At 42.8% G+C, this 14643-nt stretch overlaps 1 protein-coding gene across 3 annotated transcripts in view; it reads right to left on the bottom strand.

Moving 5' to 3' along the window:
* Window positions 1-836: 836 nt before the first annotated feature.
* LOC106613084 (neurofibromin-like) overlaps window positions 837-14643 on the bottom strand; it is a 99317-nt gene continuing 85510 nt past the window's right edge. For all 3 annotated transcript variants that reach the window (XM_014214992.2, XM_014214993.2, XM_014214994.2), the window contains 8 exons: window positions 12850-12985; window positions 12492-12649; window positions 11914-12155; window positions 11401-11501; window positions 10258-10400; window positions 9763-9809; window positions 5880-6096; window positions 837-2023 (listed from right to left, as the gene is read on the bottom strand). In XM_014214992.2, the coding sequence (XP_014070467.1) occupies window positions 1881-2023; window positions 5880-6096; window positions 9763-9809; window positions 10258-10400; window positions 11401-11501; window positions 11914-12155; window positions 12492-12649; window positions 12850-12985 (1187 nt within the window). In that variant the 3' untranslated portion in view covers window positions 837-1880. The remainder of the gene's footprint in view (window positions 2024-5879; window positions 6097-9762; window positions 9810-10257; window positions 10401-11400; window positions 11502-11913; window positions 12156-12491; window positions 12650-12849; window positions 12986-14643) is intronic.

Genomic DNA, 14643 nt, shown 5'->3' with positions numbered 1-14643 from the left:
GAAGAACAGAGGTGGCAGCATCATGTTGTGGGGGTGCTTTGCTGCAGGAGGGACTGGTGCACTTCACAAAATAGATGGCATCATGAGGTAGGACAATTATGTGGATATATTGAAGCAACATCTAAAGACATCAGTCAGGAAGTTAAAGCTTGGTCGCAAATGGGTCTTCCAAATGGACAATGACTCCAAGCATACTTCCAAAGTTGTGGCAAAAAGGACCACAAAGTCAAGGTATTGGAGTGGCCATCACAAAGCCCTGACCTCAATCCTGTTGAAAATTTGTGGGCTGAACTGAAAAAGCGTGTGCGAGCAAGGAGGCTTACAAACCTGACTCAGTTACACCAGCTCTGTCAGGAGGAATGGGCCAAAATTCACCCAATTTATTGTGGGAAGCTTGTGGAAGGCTACCCAAAACGTTTGACCCAAGTTAAACAATTTAAAGGCAATGCTACCAGATACTAATTGAGTGTATGTAAACTTCTGACCCACTGGGAATGTGATGAAATAAATCACTATACTATTATTCTGACGTTCCACTTTCTTAAAATAAAGTGGTGATCCTAACTGACCCAAGACAGGAAGTTTTACTAGGATTAAATATATGTAAACTTCGGACTTCAACTGTATATTATGTGAATTTAAGTATTCACGTAGTTGCTAATACTGATGGGGTTTGGCATATTGCTTACTTTTCCTAGTCACGGTCAGAACTGTAATCCAATCCAAATGAAATATAGTGAAAAAATGATACAATTCAATAAAATAAAGGCCTTTAAATATTTACAAGTTTACACAGTATCTTGAAATTCATATTCTTGTATGGCAAATATTAAAAAAAAAAAGAATAGTTTCAATATTTAGTGAGGACTATCTGTACAGGTTAAATACTTTCAGGCAGCAGGGTATTATTGGTGATAGTATACTTGATCATGACATAGTTAACGCAGCTCTACATTCACCTAGAGTCAACATAATAGTCTCTATATAATTAGTACCTGTTCTTTTCCAGACCAAGGCTTCAGTTTATTTGAAACATAATTATACACATCGGAAAACCCTGACAAAGGCACACCATGGAAAAAACAACCCTATTATTATTATTATTATGAGTATATCCTTTCTATACATCTATATACATAAATATGTACACAACTGGGAAGAATCAAAATGACAATATGCATCCAAATCCAGGTTTTAAGACTGTGGTTTGAAGGTTTTGCTAACGACATTTGGTCAACCCGGCATAGATGGAGGTGGCGACTGTCTGCTGCAGCCTTGCTATGAGGTGGTGGTGTGAGGCAGTAGTGGGGTTGGAGCTGAGGCAAGAGCCTGTCCTTCAGTATACAGGTTCAAAATCCCTGTTTTTTTTCAATGTCATAATGGTCCAACACGGACGCCTACATTGATTCGCCCATTCATCTTCCTATGTCACATAATGCAGCAGACACCAAACATCATGTTGTCCAGTTCTTACACTGAATACATTATATATATATAAAAACTGATCTGGATTCTTTGAGAATTTAACAGAAAGAGCAAAAAAATCAAGATGACTACTGAATGAATGGATTATTTCAGTCACCTTGACAGTTTCAGTCCTTTAACGAACAAAAACTACATTTAAAAAATCTTGGCCCAACTTTCTGTACGCAAATAACTTCACCCATCCGAATCTCTCATGTTGCAATGCTCCAGATGCCTGACAACCAAAGGTACAAAGAGACAAACGCAGCTACTTCCCCAAAACAACACTGATCCTCAGGTTGATTCACCATCCATCATGAAAACAACGAAACAAAAAGGGTAAAAAGAGGAGTGCAGGAAGATGTGTGGCATGTTGGGCCAGGAGAGGCCTTTTGCTCTCGCCATCGCTCTTTGTCTCATACTATCTTCTTAATGCTGGGCCTTTTGAAGCTGCCTGAGCTGCGCTGTTTCTGCACCTGACTGGCAGAGCCATGGCGGATCCGTCCACTGGTGGAGAGAGCCGCGCTGGGGGACAGCTTCACATTCTCCTTATCCACGCCTGGACAGAGGGAAGAAGAGAATAGAGAGGGAAGACGAGAAGAGAAGGGAGAGAGTCATTCTCAGTCACTCAGATTCAATACCACTGTTGAAGAGCAGATGGTGCTGTGCCATAGCTTTGGTATAAAACTAAAGACATATTCTCACCCTGAATGAATTCAACATCTCCATCTTCCTCTACATTGTCAGACAGAGAGCACAATTTACCCTCTAATAAAGTATTTTAGTGTTGAATGGTAATTCTGCCCCCAAACTCTTATTCCTTTCTTACAACCACACCAGCACAAACAACAAGATCACCCTTTGCTTGGCCGTGGGTGGCCGATTTTAAGTTGCTATTCTGGCACTGGGTACAGTTAGTGGATTTCTCACACTCACTTTTCACATTAGATTAGTCATTTTGGTGTTTTTTTACTAAGGAGGATGAGGTTACTTGACCTTGTTTGACTTCTGGGGTCACAAGGTCAAAGAGGAAGAGTACGTGGGAGGAGGTGTGGTGCAAAAACGGCTGACTTAGAGCAAGGCAGAGAGGCTTCACAGAGAGAGACAGAGAAAGAAAGAATGAGCACAGCAACTGAGATGAGAAACACATTAAAACAAGGCTAACAGAACAAAAACAGGCAGAGAATGAGAGTCAAATACACTGAATGAAAAAATAAACAGACAGCAAGATGGATCTTTAGCATTGACGTGAAGGAATTAAGAGATTTCAATGAGGTGGTTTTCAGATACAGACCGTTGAAAAGTAACCAGTAACAGAATGTAACGCAAAGACAATACCTGGTGGTGTTTTAAATGGCATGAATAACTGTATGAAAGTCTACTAAGAATGAAATGTATATTTTTCTGTGGAAAGGCTAACAATATATTACAACTACTTCAGCAATAAAGCACTGATACATAGGAATAATACAATCCATTTATTCTACAAGTAATAACAAAAACACTGGTATTAGCTAGGTGATTTCTAAAAGCTTGCAGCTAGCATAGTGAGAACAACAGACAGAAATGGACACGTGATGCGAGTTACCACAGTTTGCAAACTACAGGCTCGGCTGGGGCTAGCGTCAGCGGCCCCAGAGAGGCTCTAAGGTTGTGATTTGTACTAGATGTTTTTGTTGGGATGGGAGAGAGTTGGGGACCGTCTATAGACTACACCACAGCAAGTAGAGCATGATGGGGAGGTTACACACAGACCAGACCCAGAGAGAGAGGGAGGGGATTAGCACGACAGACAGTCGACAGACAGTCGACACACACAACATAAAAAATGAAATATCTGAAATGGTTGATGGTGCTAAGTACCCCTGCATATTTCAAACACACTACATTTCAGCATTTGTCCAAGTAATTGTGTTGTTTTTGGCAATAGTTAAAATCTTGCAGTGCTTTTCTGACATCTTGCCAAATTGGATATCTTTAGTGCACAGCAGTAGCAGCATCGTCATCATATTGTCAGAAGAGATATCAGCATCAGATGTAGAGAAAGCTAGCGGGAGAAATAACCCACAGCAACAGCACCCACAGACACTCTACTAGAGGTCGACCGATTATGATTTTTCAACGCCGTTACCGATTATTGGAGGACCCCAAAAAAGCCGATACCGATTAATCGGTCGATTTTTTACAACAATACTGAATGAACACTTATTTTAACTTAATATAATACATTAATAAAATCAATTTAGCCTCAAATAAATAATGAAACATGTTCAATTTGGTTTAAATAATGCAAAAACAAAGTGTTGGAGAAGAAAGTAAAAGTGCAATATGTGCCATGTAAAAAAGCTAAGGTTTAAGTTCCTTGCTCAGAACATGGGAACAAATGAAAGCTGGTGGTTCCTTTTAACATGAGTCTTCAATATTCCCAGGTAAGTTTTAGGTTGTAGTTATTATAGGACTATTTCTCTCTATACGATTTGGATTTCATATACCTTTGACTTTTGGATGTTCTTATAGGTACTTTAGTATTGCCAGTGTAACAGTATAGCTTCCGTCCCTCTCCTCACTCCTACCTGGGCTTGAACCAGGAACACATCGACAACAGCCACCCTCGAAGCAGCGTTACCCATGTAGAGCAAGGGGAACAACTACTCCAAGTCTCAGAGCAAGTGACGTTTGAAACGCTATTAGCGCGCACCCCGCTAACTAGCTAGCCATTTCACATCGGTTACACCAGCCTAATCTTGGGAGTTGACAGGCTTGAAGGGGTGGGTATAATTTCTGGAACGTTCCAACTGGAATCTGTTCCAAAAAACGTAAAGTAAAAGGTTGCCAACCAACAACGCATACAAAGTAGCAACACATACAAACCTAGCTAACTAGCTGCCGAATAGGCATCAACTCACCACGTAGCTTATTCTTAATGTTTGTCTAGTGAGGACAGACATTTTTCGGAATAAACGTGATAAGTGAAAAATGCAATGAAATAGACCACTCCCTACCCGGTATCTTATTCTGCCGCTATACAACTTTGTATGCGTTGTTTTTTGGCAACCTTGTTATTTACGAAGTTTTTGGAATAGATTCCTGTTGGAACATTCCACAAATTATACCCACCCGGTTTGAAGTCATAAACAGCTTGAAACACAGCGAAGAGCTGCGGCAAAACGCACAAAAGTGCTGTCTGAATGAATGCTTACGAGTTATGTTATGTCAATGTTATGTCATAATTACGTACAATTCTGGCAAATTAGTTCGCAACGAGCCAGGCGGCCCAAACTGTTGCATATACCCTGACTCTGCCTGCAATGAACGCTAGAGATGTGACACAATTTCATGTTAGCAGGCAATAGTAACTAAATATGCAGGTTTAAAAATATATACTTGTTTATTGATTTTAAAGAAAGGCATTGATGTTTATGGTTAGGTACATTGGTGCAACGACAGTGCTTTTTTCGCAAATGCGCTTGTTAAATCAACACCCGTTTGGTGAAATAGGCTGTGATTCAATGAGAAATTAACAGGCACCGCATCGATTATATGCAACGCAGGACACGTTAGATAAACTAGTAATATCATCAACCATGTGTAGTTAACTAGTGATTATGTTAAGATTGATAGTTTTTTTATAAGATAAGTTTAATGCTAGCTAGCAACTTACCTTGGCTTCTTGCTGCCCTCGCGTAACAGGTAGTCAGCCTGCCATGCAGGCTCCTCGTGCGTTGGATTGGATTAGTAACCGAAAGGTTGCAAAAACGAATCCCCGAATCCCCCCTGAACAAGGCAGTTAACCCCCGTTCCTAGGCCGTCATTGAAAATAAGAATGTGTTCTTAAGAATGTGACCAGTACAGAAAAAAAAATAAAATGTATGCATTCACTGCTGTAAGTCGCTCTGGATAAGAGCGTCTGCTAAATGACTAAAATGTAAAATGTAAATGTTAATCTGACTTGCCTAGTTAAATAAAGGTGTAAAAAAAAATGTATATATATAAAAAAAAAAAATTAGGCAAATCGGTGGCTAAAATTACCGATTGTTATGAAAACTTGAAATCGGCCCTAATTAAATCGCCCATTCCGATTCATCGGTCGACCTCTAGTGTTCTGTAGAGTCACTCTACAGAACACCTTACATTGGTAGGACTCAGCCAGCATGATCATCATATTGTCAGAAGAGATATCAGCATCAGATGTAGAGAAAGCTAGCGGGAGAAATAGCACCCACAGACACTCTACAGAACACCTTACATTGGTAGGACACAGCCAGCATCATCAGTAGGATGTTAGTGGTGTATGTGTGTGTCGGCCTCTATGTGTAAATGGTGTGTGCTCTAGGGGTACTGGTCTGCTGTTAACCCTGTGTTACTCCCAGGGTGGATCAGTAAAGATTGTGTTCATGCATGTATACTATGCTAACCTGGAGAGTGCTGCGAGGTGGCCAGGGAGGTCATGGAGTTGGAGAGGTTGAGGTTAGCGGTGATGCTGAGCTGGCTCTGGGTGACGGGGGGGTAAGGGGAGGTGGGGGTACGGAGCTGCTCCTCGCTCCTCTCCTCCTCTGTACCAGGCAGGTAGCGGTCAATCAAGGCCTCCAGGAACTTCACAATCAGCTCAGCGTAGTCTGGGATCTGAGTTTGCTGATGGTTTGACATGGGATGGAGGGGGGGGGGGGGGTAGAGGAAGAGGTGGAAAGGGATTGAGGCAGAAAAGGAGAGAGAAAGTCAGGTAGGGGGTGGGAATGGGGGGTGGAAGAGAGAAAAAAAGAAAAGCAAGAAAGAGTGAGTGTGAGGGGAACACAGGCCAACAAATCACAGTCTAACAGTCCAATGTCTCCCTGAGCTAAATCAGGAGAAATTGATCCTCAGCCTTTGACCAGGCTTGACTTTCCCCCAAACAAGCAGATGGCAAATGGCACCTTTTGTTGGAGAAAAGTGGAGCGAGGGATAATGGGTGCACAGTGAAAACAGAGAGTCTAAGAACACCTACAAGTGTCAAAGGTCCACGTATTCTGTAGTGATGGGGAAGGGGGGGGATCGATACAGTTACATATTCTGCAGCAGACACATGGTGAGCAATACTGTATGTTAGGAACATCGAATCCCAACATGTATAGAACAGTGTGAGAATCCCAACACGTAGAGAACAGTGTGAGAATCCCAACACGTAGAGAACAGTGTGAGAATCCCAACACGTAGAGAACAGTGTGAGAATCCCAACACGTATAGAACAGTGTGAGAATCCCAACACGTAGAGAACAGTGTGAGAATCCCAACACGTAGAGAACAGTGTGAGAATCCCAACACGTATAGAACAGTGTGAGAATCCCAACATGTATAGAACAGTGTGAGAATCCCAACACATATAGAACAGTGTGAGAATCACAACACATATAGAACAGTGTGAGAATCCCAACACGTAGAGAACAGTGTGAGAATCCCAACACGTAGAGAACAGTGTGAGAATCCCAACACGTATAGAACAGTGTGAGAATCCCAACATGTATAGAACAGTGTGAGAATCCCAACACATATAGAACAGTGTGAGAATCACAACACGTATAGAACAGTGTGAGAATCCCAACACATATAGAACAGTGTGAGAATCACAATACATATAGAACTGTGTGAGAATCCCAACACGTAGAGAACAGTGTGAGAATCCCAACACGTATAGAACAGTGTGAGAATCCCAACACATATAGAACAGTGTGAGAATCCCAACACGTATAGAACAGTGTGAGAATCCCAACATGTATAGAACAGTGTGAGAATCCCAACACATATAGAACAGTGTGAGAATCACAACACGTATAGAACAGTGTGAGAATCCCAACACATATAGAACAGTGTGAGAATCACAACACATATAGAACAGTGTGAGAATCCCAACACATATAGAACAGTGTGAGAATCCCAACACATATAGAACAGTGTGAGAATCACAACACATATAGAACTGTGTGAGAATCACAACACATATAGAACAGTGTGAGAATCCCAACACATATAGAACAGTGTGAGAATCCCAACACATATAGAACAGTGTGAGAATCCCAACACATATAGAACAGTGTGAGAATCACAACACATATAGAACTGTGTGAGAATCACAACACATATAGAACTGTGTGAGAATCACAACACATATAGAACTGTGTGAGAATCCCAACACGTAGAGAACAGCGTGAGAATCCCAACACGTAGAGAACAGTGTGAGAATCCCAACACGTAGAGAACAGCGTGAGAATCCCAACACGTAGAGAACGGCGTGAGAATCCCAACACGTAGAGAACGGTGTGAGAATCCCAACACGTAGAGAACGGTGTGAGAATCCCAACACGTAGAGAACGGCGTGAGAATCCCAACACGTAGAGAACAGTGTGAGAATCCCAACACGTAGAGAACAGTGTGAGAATCCCAACACGTAGAGAACAGTGTGAGAATCCCAACACGTAGAGAACAGTGTGAGAATCACAACACGTATAGAACAGTGTGAGAATCCCAACACGTAGAGAACAGTGTGAGAATCCCAACACGTATAGAACAGTGTGAGAATCACAACACATATAGAACAGTGTGAGAATCACAACACATATAGAACAGTGTGAGAATCACAACACATATAGAACAGTGTGAGAATCACAATACATATAGAACTGTGTGAGAATCACAACACGTATAGAACAGTGTGAGAATCACAACACGTATAGAACTGTGTGAGAATCACAACACGTATAGAACAGTGTGAGAATCCCAACACGTAGAGAACAGTGTGAGAATCACAATACGTATAGAACAGTGTGAGAATCACAATACATATAGAACTGTGTGAGAATCACAATACGTATAGAACAGTGTGAGAATCACAACACGTATAGAACTGTGTGAGAATCACAACACGTATAGAACAGTGTGAGAATCCCAACACGTAGAGAACAGTGTGAGAATCACAATACGTATAGAACAGTGTGAGAATCACAACACGTATAGAACTGTGTGAGAATCACAACACATATAGAACTGTGTGAGAATCCCAACACGTATAGAACAGTGTGAGAATCACAACACGTATAGAACTGTGTGAGAATCCCAACACATATAGAACTGTGTGAGAATCCCAACACGTATAGAACAGTGTGAGAATCCCAACACATATAGAACAGTGTGAGAATCCCAACACATATAGAACAGTGTGAGAATCACAACACGTAGAGAACAGTGTGAGAATCCCAACACATATAGAACAGTGTGAGAATCACAATACATATTGTATCGGCACTTTAGTATTGCGATCATATCGTGAAGTCCCTGGCAATTCCCAGCTCTAGTATTCTGCCCTCTGAGTAAAAATAGGCATGCTGGCCATAGAACAGTAACAGAACGGTTCTGCATTATATGTAATACACATTAGACATAATACACAGTCATTTAGCAGATGTTTTGATCCAAACTGATTTACAAATCAACATGTAATCATATACAGTACCAGTCAAAAATGTGGACACACCTACTCATTCAAGGGTTTTTCTTTATTTTTACTATTTTCTACATTGTAGAATAATAGTGAAGAATTCCAAACTATGAAATAACACACATGGAATCATGTAGTAACCAAAAAAAGGTGTTAAACAAATCAAAATATATTTTAGACTCTTCAAAGTTTCCACCCTTTGCCTTGACAGCTTTGCACAATCTTGGCATTCTCTCAACCAGCTTCATGAGGTTGTCACCAGGAATGCATTTCAATTAACAGGTGTGCCTTGTAAAAAGTTAATTTGTGGAATTTCTTTCCTTCTTAATGCGATTGAGCCAATCAGTTGTGTTGTATAAAGAAAGAAAAACTCTGGAATGAGAAGGTGTGTCTAAACTTTTGACTGGTACTGTATATGTGGCCCCATTCTGAAACCAGACCAACTCAGAGTTAGAAGCATCTCCTTGTCTTATTTACTCAAAACCATCATAAAGGGAAACTGAGGTGGCGAGAGAGAGAGGGCGAGAGAGAGAGAGGCGAGAGAGAGAGGGCGAGAGAGGGCGAGAGAGGGCGAGAGAGGGCGAGAGAGGGCGAGAGAGGGAGAGAGAGGGCGAGAGAGAGAGAGAGAGAGAGAGAGAGAGAGAGAGGGAGAGAGAGGGAGAGAGAGGGCGAGAGAGGGAGAGAGAGGGAGAGGGGAGGATGTCCAATAAATCTTGGGGCAATCGGCAGGCTCCCTGGCAAGGCTGTAATTGCTTACCGGGGCTGAATTCTTCCAGCACGGCCGCACTGTCTTGGGGAGAATGAAAGGGAAATATGAGGGCAATGAATCATACCTTTGAGAAGGGTCCGGCAAACCTCCAAAGTCCATTGAAGCCGAAGCCTGTGTTAGAGAGAAAGAGAGAGAGGGGAAAAAAAAGTAATGGAGGGAGAAAGGTATCATTGGCAAAGTTAAACGGCTAAAGAAGAAAACACAACATAACAGTTAGGGGAGAGGGCAAGAGAGAAAGAGGGGGCAGAGAAAGAAGAAGGATGGGAGATGAGATGTAGAGGAGGAGATAGGGACTGACAGACAGAGAGAGAAATGAAGGATGAGAAAAGTAGAGGAGGAGATCAGGACAGAGAGAGCGAAACAGAGAGACAGAGAGAGAGAGAGAGATGAAAGATGAGAAAAGTAGAAGATGAGATGGGGGCAGAGATACAGACAGCAATAGACAGGAGAGAGAGACAGAAAGGGAGGGGGCAGAGAGAGATGAATGATGCGAGATGAGGTAGATGAGGACAGAGAGGAGACAGATGGGTAGAGCAGGTCTGTAGATGAATGTACATACTCTGTAGATAGGAGGGTTGGTATTGTGGAGGAGACTCTTCATGGTAGACCACACTCTGAACGATGCCATGCACTGGGTTCAGTAGGTTGGTATCCTGGCACATAGACAACAGCGTGTTGATCTTGGAGTCCAGCAGGTTGTGGCTGAGAAGAGGAGGAAACAAAGATAAACATCAGCTAGGTAGGCCCCATAATCAATACAGACACACCTCACTCTGCATGGCAACACCCTTTCCCAGTGACCCTGTCAACACATATCATGACAGGACTCAAACACACTGGTGAATAACTAGGCCTCATACGAGACAGTTCTCAAGTTAACCTGTACACATAGCTCATCTGTAAATAGCCCATCCAATCTACCTCATCCCCATACTGTATTTATTTATCTTGCTCCTTTGCACCCCAGTATCTCAACTTGAACATTCATCCTCTGCACATCCTAGCATTCCAGTGTTTAATTGGTATGTTGTAATTACTTTGCCACCATGGCCTCTTTATTGCCTTACCTCTCTTATCCTACCTCATTTGCACATGCTGTATATAGATTTTCCTACTGTATTATATGTTTGTTTATTCCATGTGTAACTCTGTGTTGTTGTATGTGTCGAACTGCTTTGCTTTATCTTGGCCAGGTCGCAGTTGCAAATTAGAAATAGTTCTCAATCTAGCCTACCTGGTTAAATAAAGGTGAAAAAAAAAAAAAATTGATATATATATATATATATATATATATATATATATATATATATAAATAATATAGATTCGATCGGCTGTATACAAGTAAAAATGTCACGGGTTCAAAATATAGATTTTAAAAATATATATATATATTTTTTTAAATCTATATTTTGAACCTGTGACATTTTTACTTGTATACAGCCGCCCACATCGAATCTCTATAGCTTGGTAAACCACACTACAACTCCCATGATGCATTTGGAGCAGGACAGGCCTCTTCTCCTCAGAAGATCATTGGGACTTTCCTCCCCCCAAAAAACAACCATCTTGGGCCAAAACAGCTTTCAAGCTCTCAAATAATTTCCCCAGGCTTTCTCCAGTCTCTATATTTTCTTATGGAAAAGTAGGCCCTTAGGCTATGTATTTGGTTTTGCCTGGGGGATTTTTGGGCTTGTTTACTTACACGACGGGAAAGACTTTTGGGAAGACGACGCTAGCTTCAGCTAGATACTCGTACAGGATCCTCTGGTCAAAATCATCTGTGGTGTACTTGACCTGGGTGGCCTTGGACAGAGAAACAGACAGCATACGTTTACAGACTGAACCAGTTATATACAGTAGAAAGCTGTATGCTACAGTGCATTTGAAAAGTATTGACTTTTTCCACATTTTGTTGATTGATGAGGGGGGAAAAAACAATGTAATCCATTTTAGAATAAGGCTGTAACGTAACAAAATGTGGAAAAAGTCAAGGGGTCTGAATACTTACCAAATGCACTGCATGTTGGTGCCTCCCGATGTGCAATCCATTCATGATGACTACTTGGACACGAGCAGTAACTAGTGGTCCACTGAGTATGTGTAACATGTGCTGTATGTCCAGTGAGTGTGTTACATATGGTTTTATTATTTTATTACCCGCTTTAGAAGTATTTCTTATTTTGCCAGGTGTGAGTTTGTGTGATAATCCTCTCACCAGCACAGTAAGCAGCAGGGCCTGGACTTTGGGGTCGGTCAGCACCTCCTCATCCAGTAGGACGTTGGACTCGGTCACAGACACCTTGCGGAGGTGGGAGTGGCCCATTCTTTGGTTGTCTATCTCGTAGTCGTTCTCGGCCACGCACCTAACCTTAGGCGGGGTGGTGACGCCAGACTCCGTCTCCGGTCTCTTTGGTGCTTTGGAGTCGGATATCAGGTGATCAAAACTCTTCCTGGTTCCTGGAGAAATACACCACAGACAGACAGTGTAGAGCTAATGATTGAAGCGGGTGAGGAGAGGGTCTAGGCAGATAAGGTGGTGAGTGGTGACATGGGATGTCCATCTTACATCAGCTGTGTATTTCTTGCCGGACATGAGACGCAACTAACGCTGTAGTCAATACTGCCTGGTCACAGTCAGCATTAGCATGGCTTCAAAGCATAGACAGAGTATACACCCAATAAAACAGCTTGCATGATACACTTCTGGAGCAGCAGTATAAAATGCTACTCCAATGCTATGGGGAACACCTAGACAACATTACCAGTGTAGTTTAGCAGCAATGTTATAGTTACCCAGCAGCTTCTTGGTGTTGGCATGGGAGGCCTGGCCCATGTCCAGGCTCATGGACTTGCGTGTACGGGGGCTGACCTGCCCCACCGTAGGGTAGTAGGCATTCAGATAGCGCTCTGACACCTTGGGAGATGCCCACAGCTGGCACTCTCTCAGTGTCCTGAGGGGAGGAGATGGGGGCCACAGGTACGGAAATAACACTTCAAGCTTGATGGTAAAGATAATTACCAAGTACATAAGTTGCATCTTGGTAAAGATACTTACCAAGATGCAACTTTGGATAAAGGAAAATGGGCTTTGTCTTCAGCTAAAGTTAAAACCTATTCAGGATCAAAGTGTCTGATGTAGAGAGCGCCTCACCTGCAGCTGGGGTCAGTGTGGTGCAGAGAGTGGGTATCCATGGGAATGTTCTCCATGGCCATCTCAGACAGCAGCAGAGACTTCCTGTGTTTTAGACTGCAGCGACTACGCACCTCCTCTGACACAGTGAGCAGGGCTGCAAACAGTCACACACACACACACACACACACACGCACGAGCAGGGTGAAAACCAGTAATGGGACACGATTCCATCATTGCATAAACATTCATGAATATACATAATGGCGCCGGAGGAGATGGCTGCCGTTTTACAGGCTCCTAACCAATTGTGCTATTGTGTTTGTTTTTTTTGCATTATTTGTAACATATTTTGTACATAATGTTTCTGCCACCATCTCATGACCGAAAAGAGCTTCTGGATAACAGAACAGCGATTACTCACCGCATACTGGACAAAGATTTATTCTTTAATGAGTCGGACGCAAAGGACTTACTTCAGAAACGTGCAATCATTGGATAATAGTCTTGATAGGAGCTCATCCAGTTTATCAGTCACTGGCTTCATCAATAAGTGCATCGATGACATCATCCCCATTGTGACTGTACGTACATATTCCAACCAGAAGCCATGGATTACAGGCAACATCCACACTGAGCTAAAGGGTATATCTACCGCTTTGAAGGAGCGGGACTCTAACCCGGATGCTTACAAGAAATCCCGCTATGCCATCCGACGAACCATCAAACAGGCAAAGCGTCAATACAGGACTAAGATTGAATCCCATTACATTGGCTCCGACGCTTGTTGGATGTGGCAGGACTTGCAAACTATTACGGACTACAAAGGGAAGCACAGCCGCGAACTGCCCAGTGACACGAGCCTACTAGACGAGCTAAATTACTTCATTTCGCTCTTCGAGGCAAGCAACACTGAAGCATACATGAGAGCACCAGCTGTTTCGGACAAATGTGTGATCACGCTCTCAGTAGCAGACGTGAATAACACCTTTAAGCAGATCAACATTCACAAGGCCGCAGGGACAGACGGATTACTCGGACGTGTACTCCGAGCATGGGCTGACCAACTGGCAAGTGTCTTCTGAAATTTTCAACCTGTCCCCGACCGAATCTAATACCAACATGTTTCAAAGCAGACCACCATAGTCCCTGTGCCAAAGAACACCACAGAAACCTGACCAAATGACTACCGATCTGTAGCACTCACGTCTGTAGCCATTTTGTGCTTTGAAAGGCTGGTCATGGCTCACAACACAATTTTCCCAGAAACCCTAGATCCACTCCAAATTGCATACCATCCCAACAGATCCACAGATGCTCTCTCTATTGCACTCCACACTGCCCTTTCCCACCTGAACAAAAGGAACACCTATGTGATAATGCTATTCATTGACTACAGCTTAGCGTTCAACACCATAGTGCCCTCAAAGCTCATCACTAAGCTAAAGACCCTGGGACAAAACACCTCCCTCTGCAACTGGATCCCAGACTTCCTAACGGGCTGCCCCCAGGTGGTAAGGGTAAGTAACAACACATCTGCCATGCTGATCCTCAACACTGGGGCCCCTCAGGGGTGCATGCTCAGTCCCCTCCTGTACTCCCTGTTCACCCATGACTGCATGGCCAAGCATGACTCCAACGCCATCATTAAGTTTCCTGATGACACAACAGTAGTAGGCCTGATCACCGACAACTATGAGACAGGAGGTGGTCAGAGACCTGGCAGTGTGGTGCAAGGATAACAACTTCTCCCTCAATGTGATCAAGACAAAGGAGATGATTGTGGACTACAGGAAAAGGAGGGAAAAAGACGCC

The sequence above is a fragment of the Salmo salar genome, chromosome ssa09 (genome assembly GCF_905237065.1).
Source record: "Salmo salar chromosome ssa09, Ssal_v3.1, whole genome shotgun sequence".
Lineage (NCBI taxonomy): Eukaryota > Metazoa > Chordata > Actinopteri > Salmoniformes > Salmonidae > Salmo > Salmo salar.
Note: the sequence above shows the minus strand (reverse complement) of the source record. Positions and strands in the feature narration are given on the sequence as shown.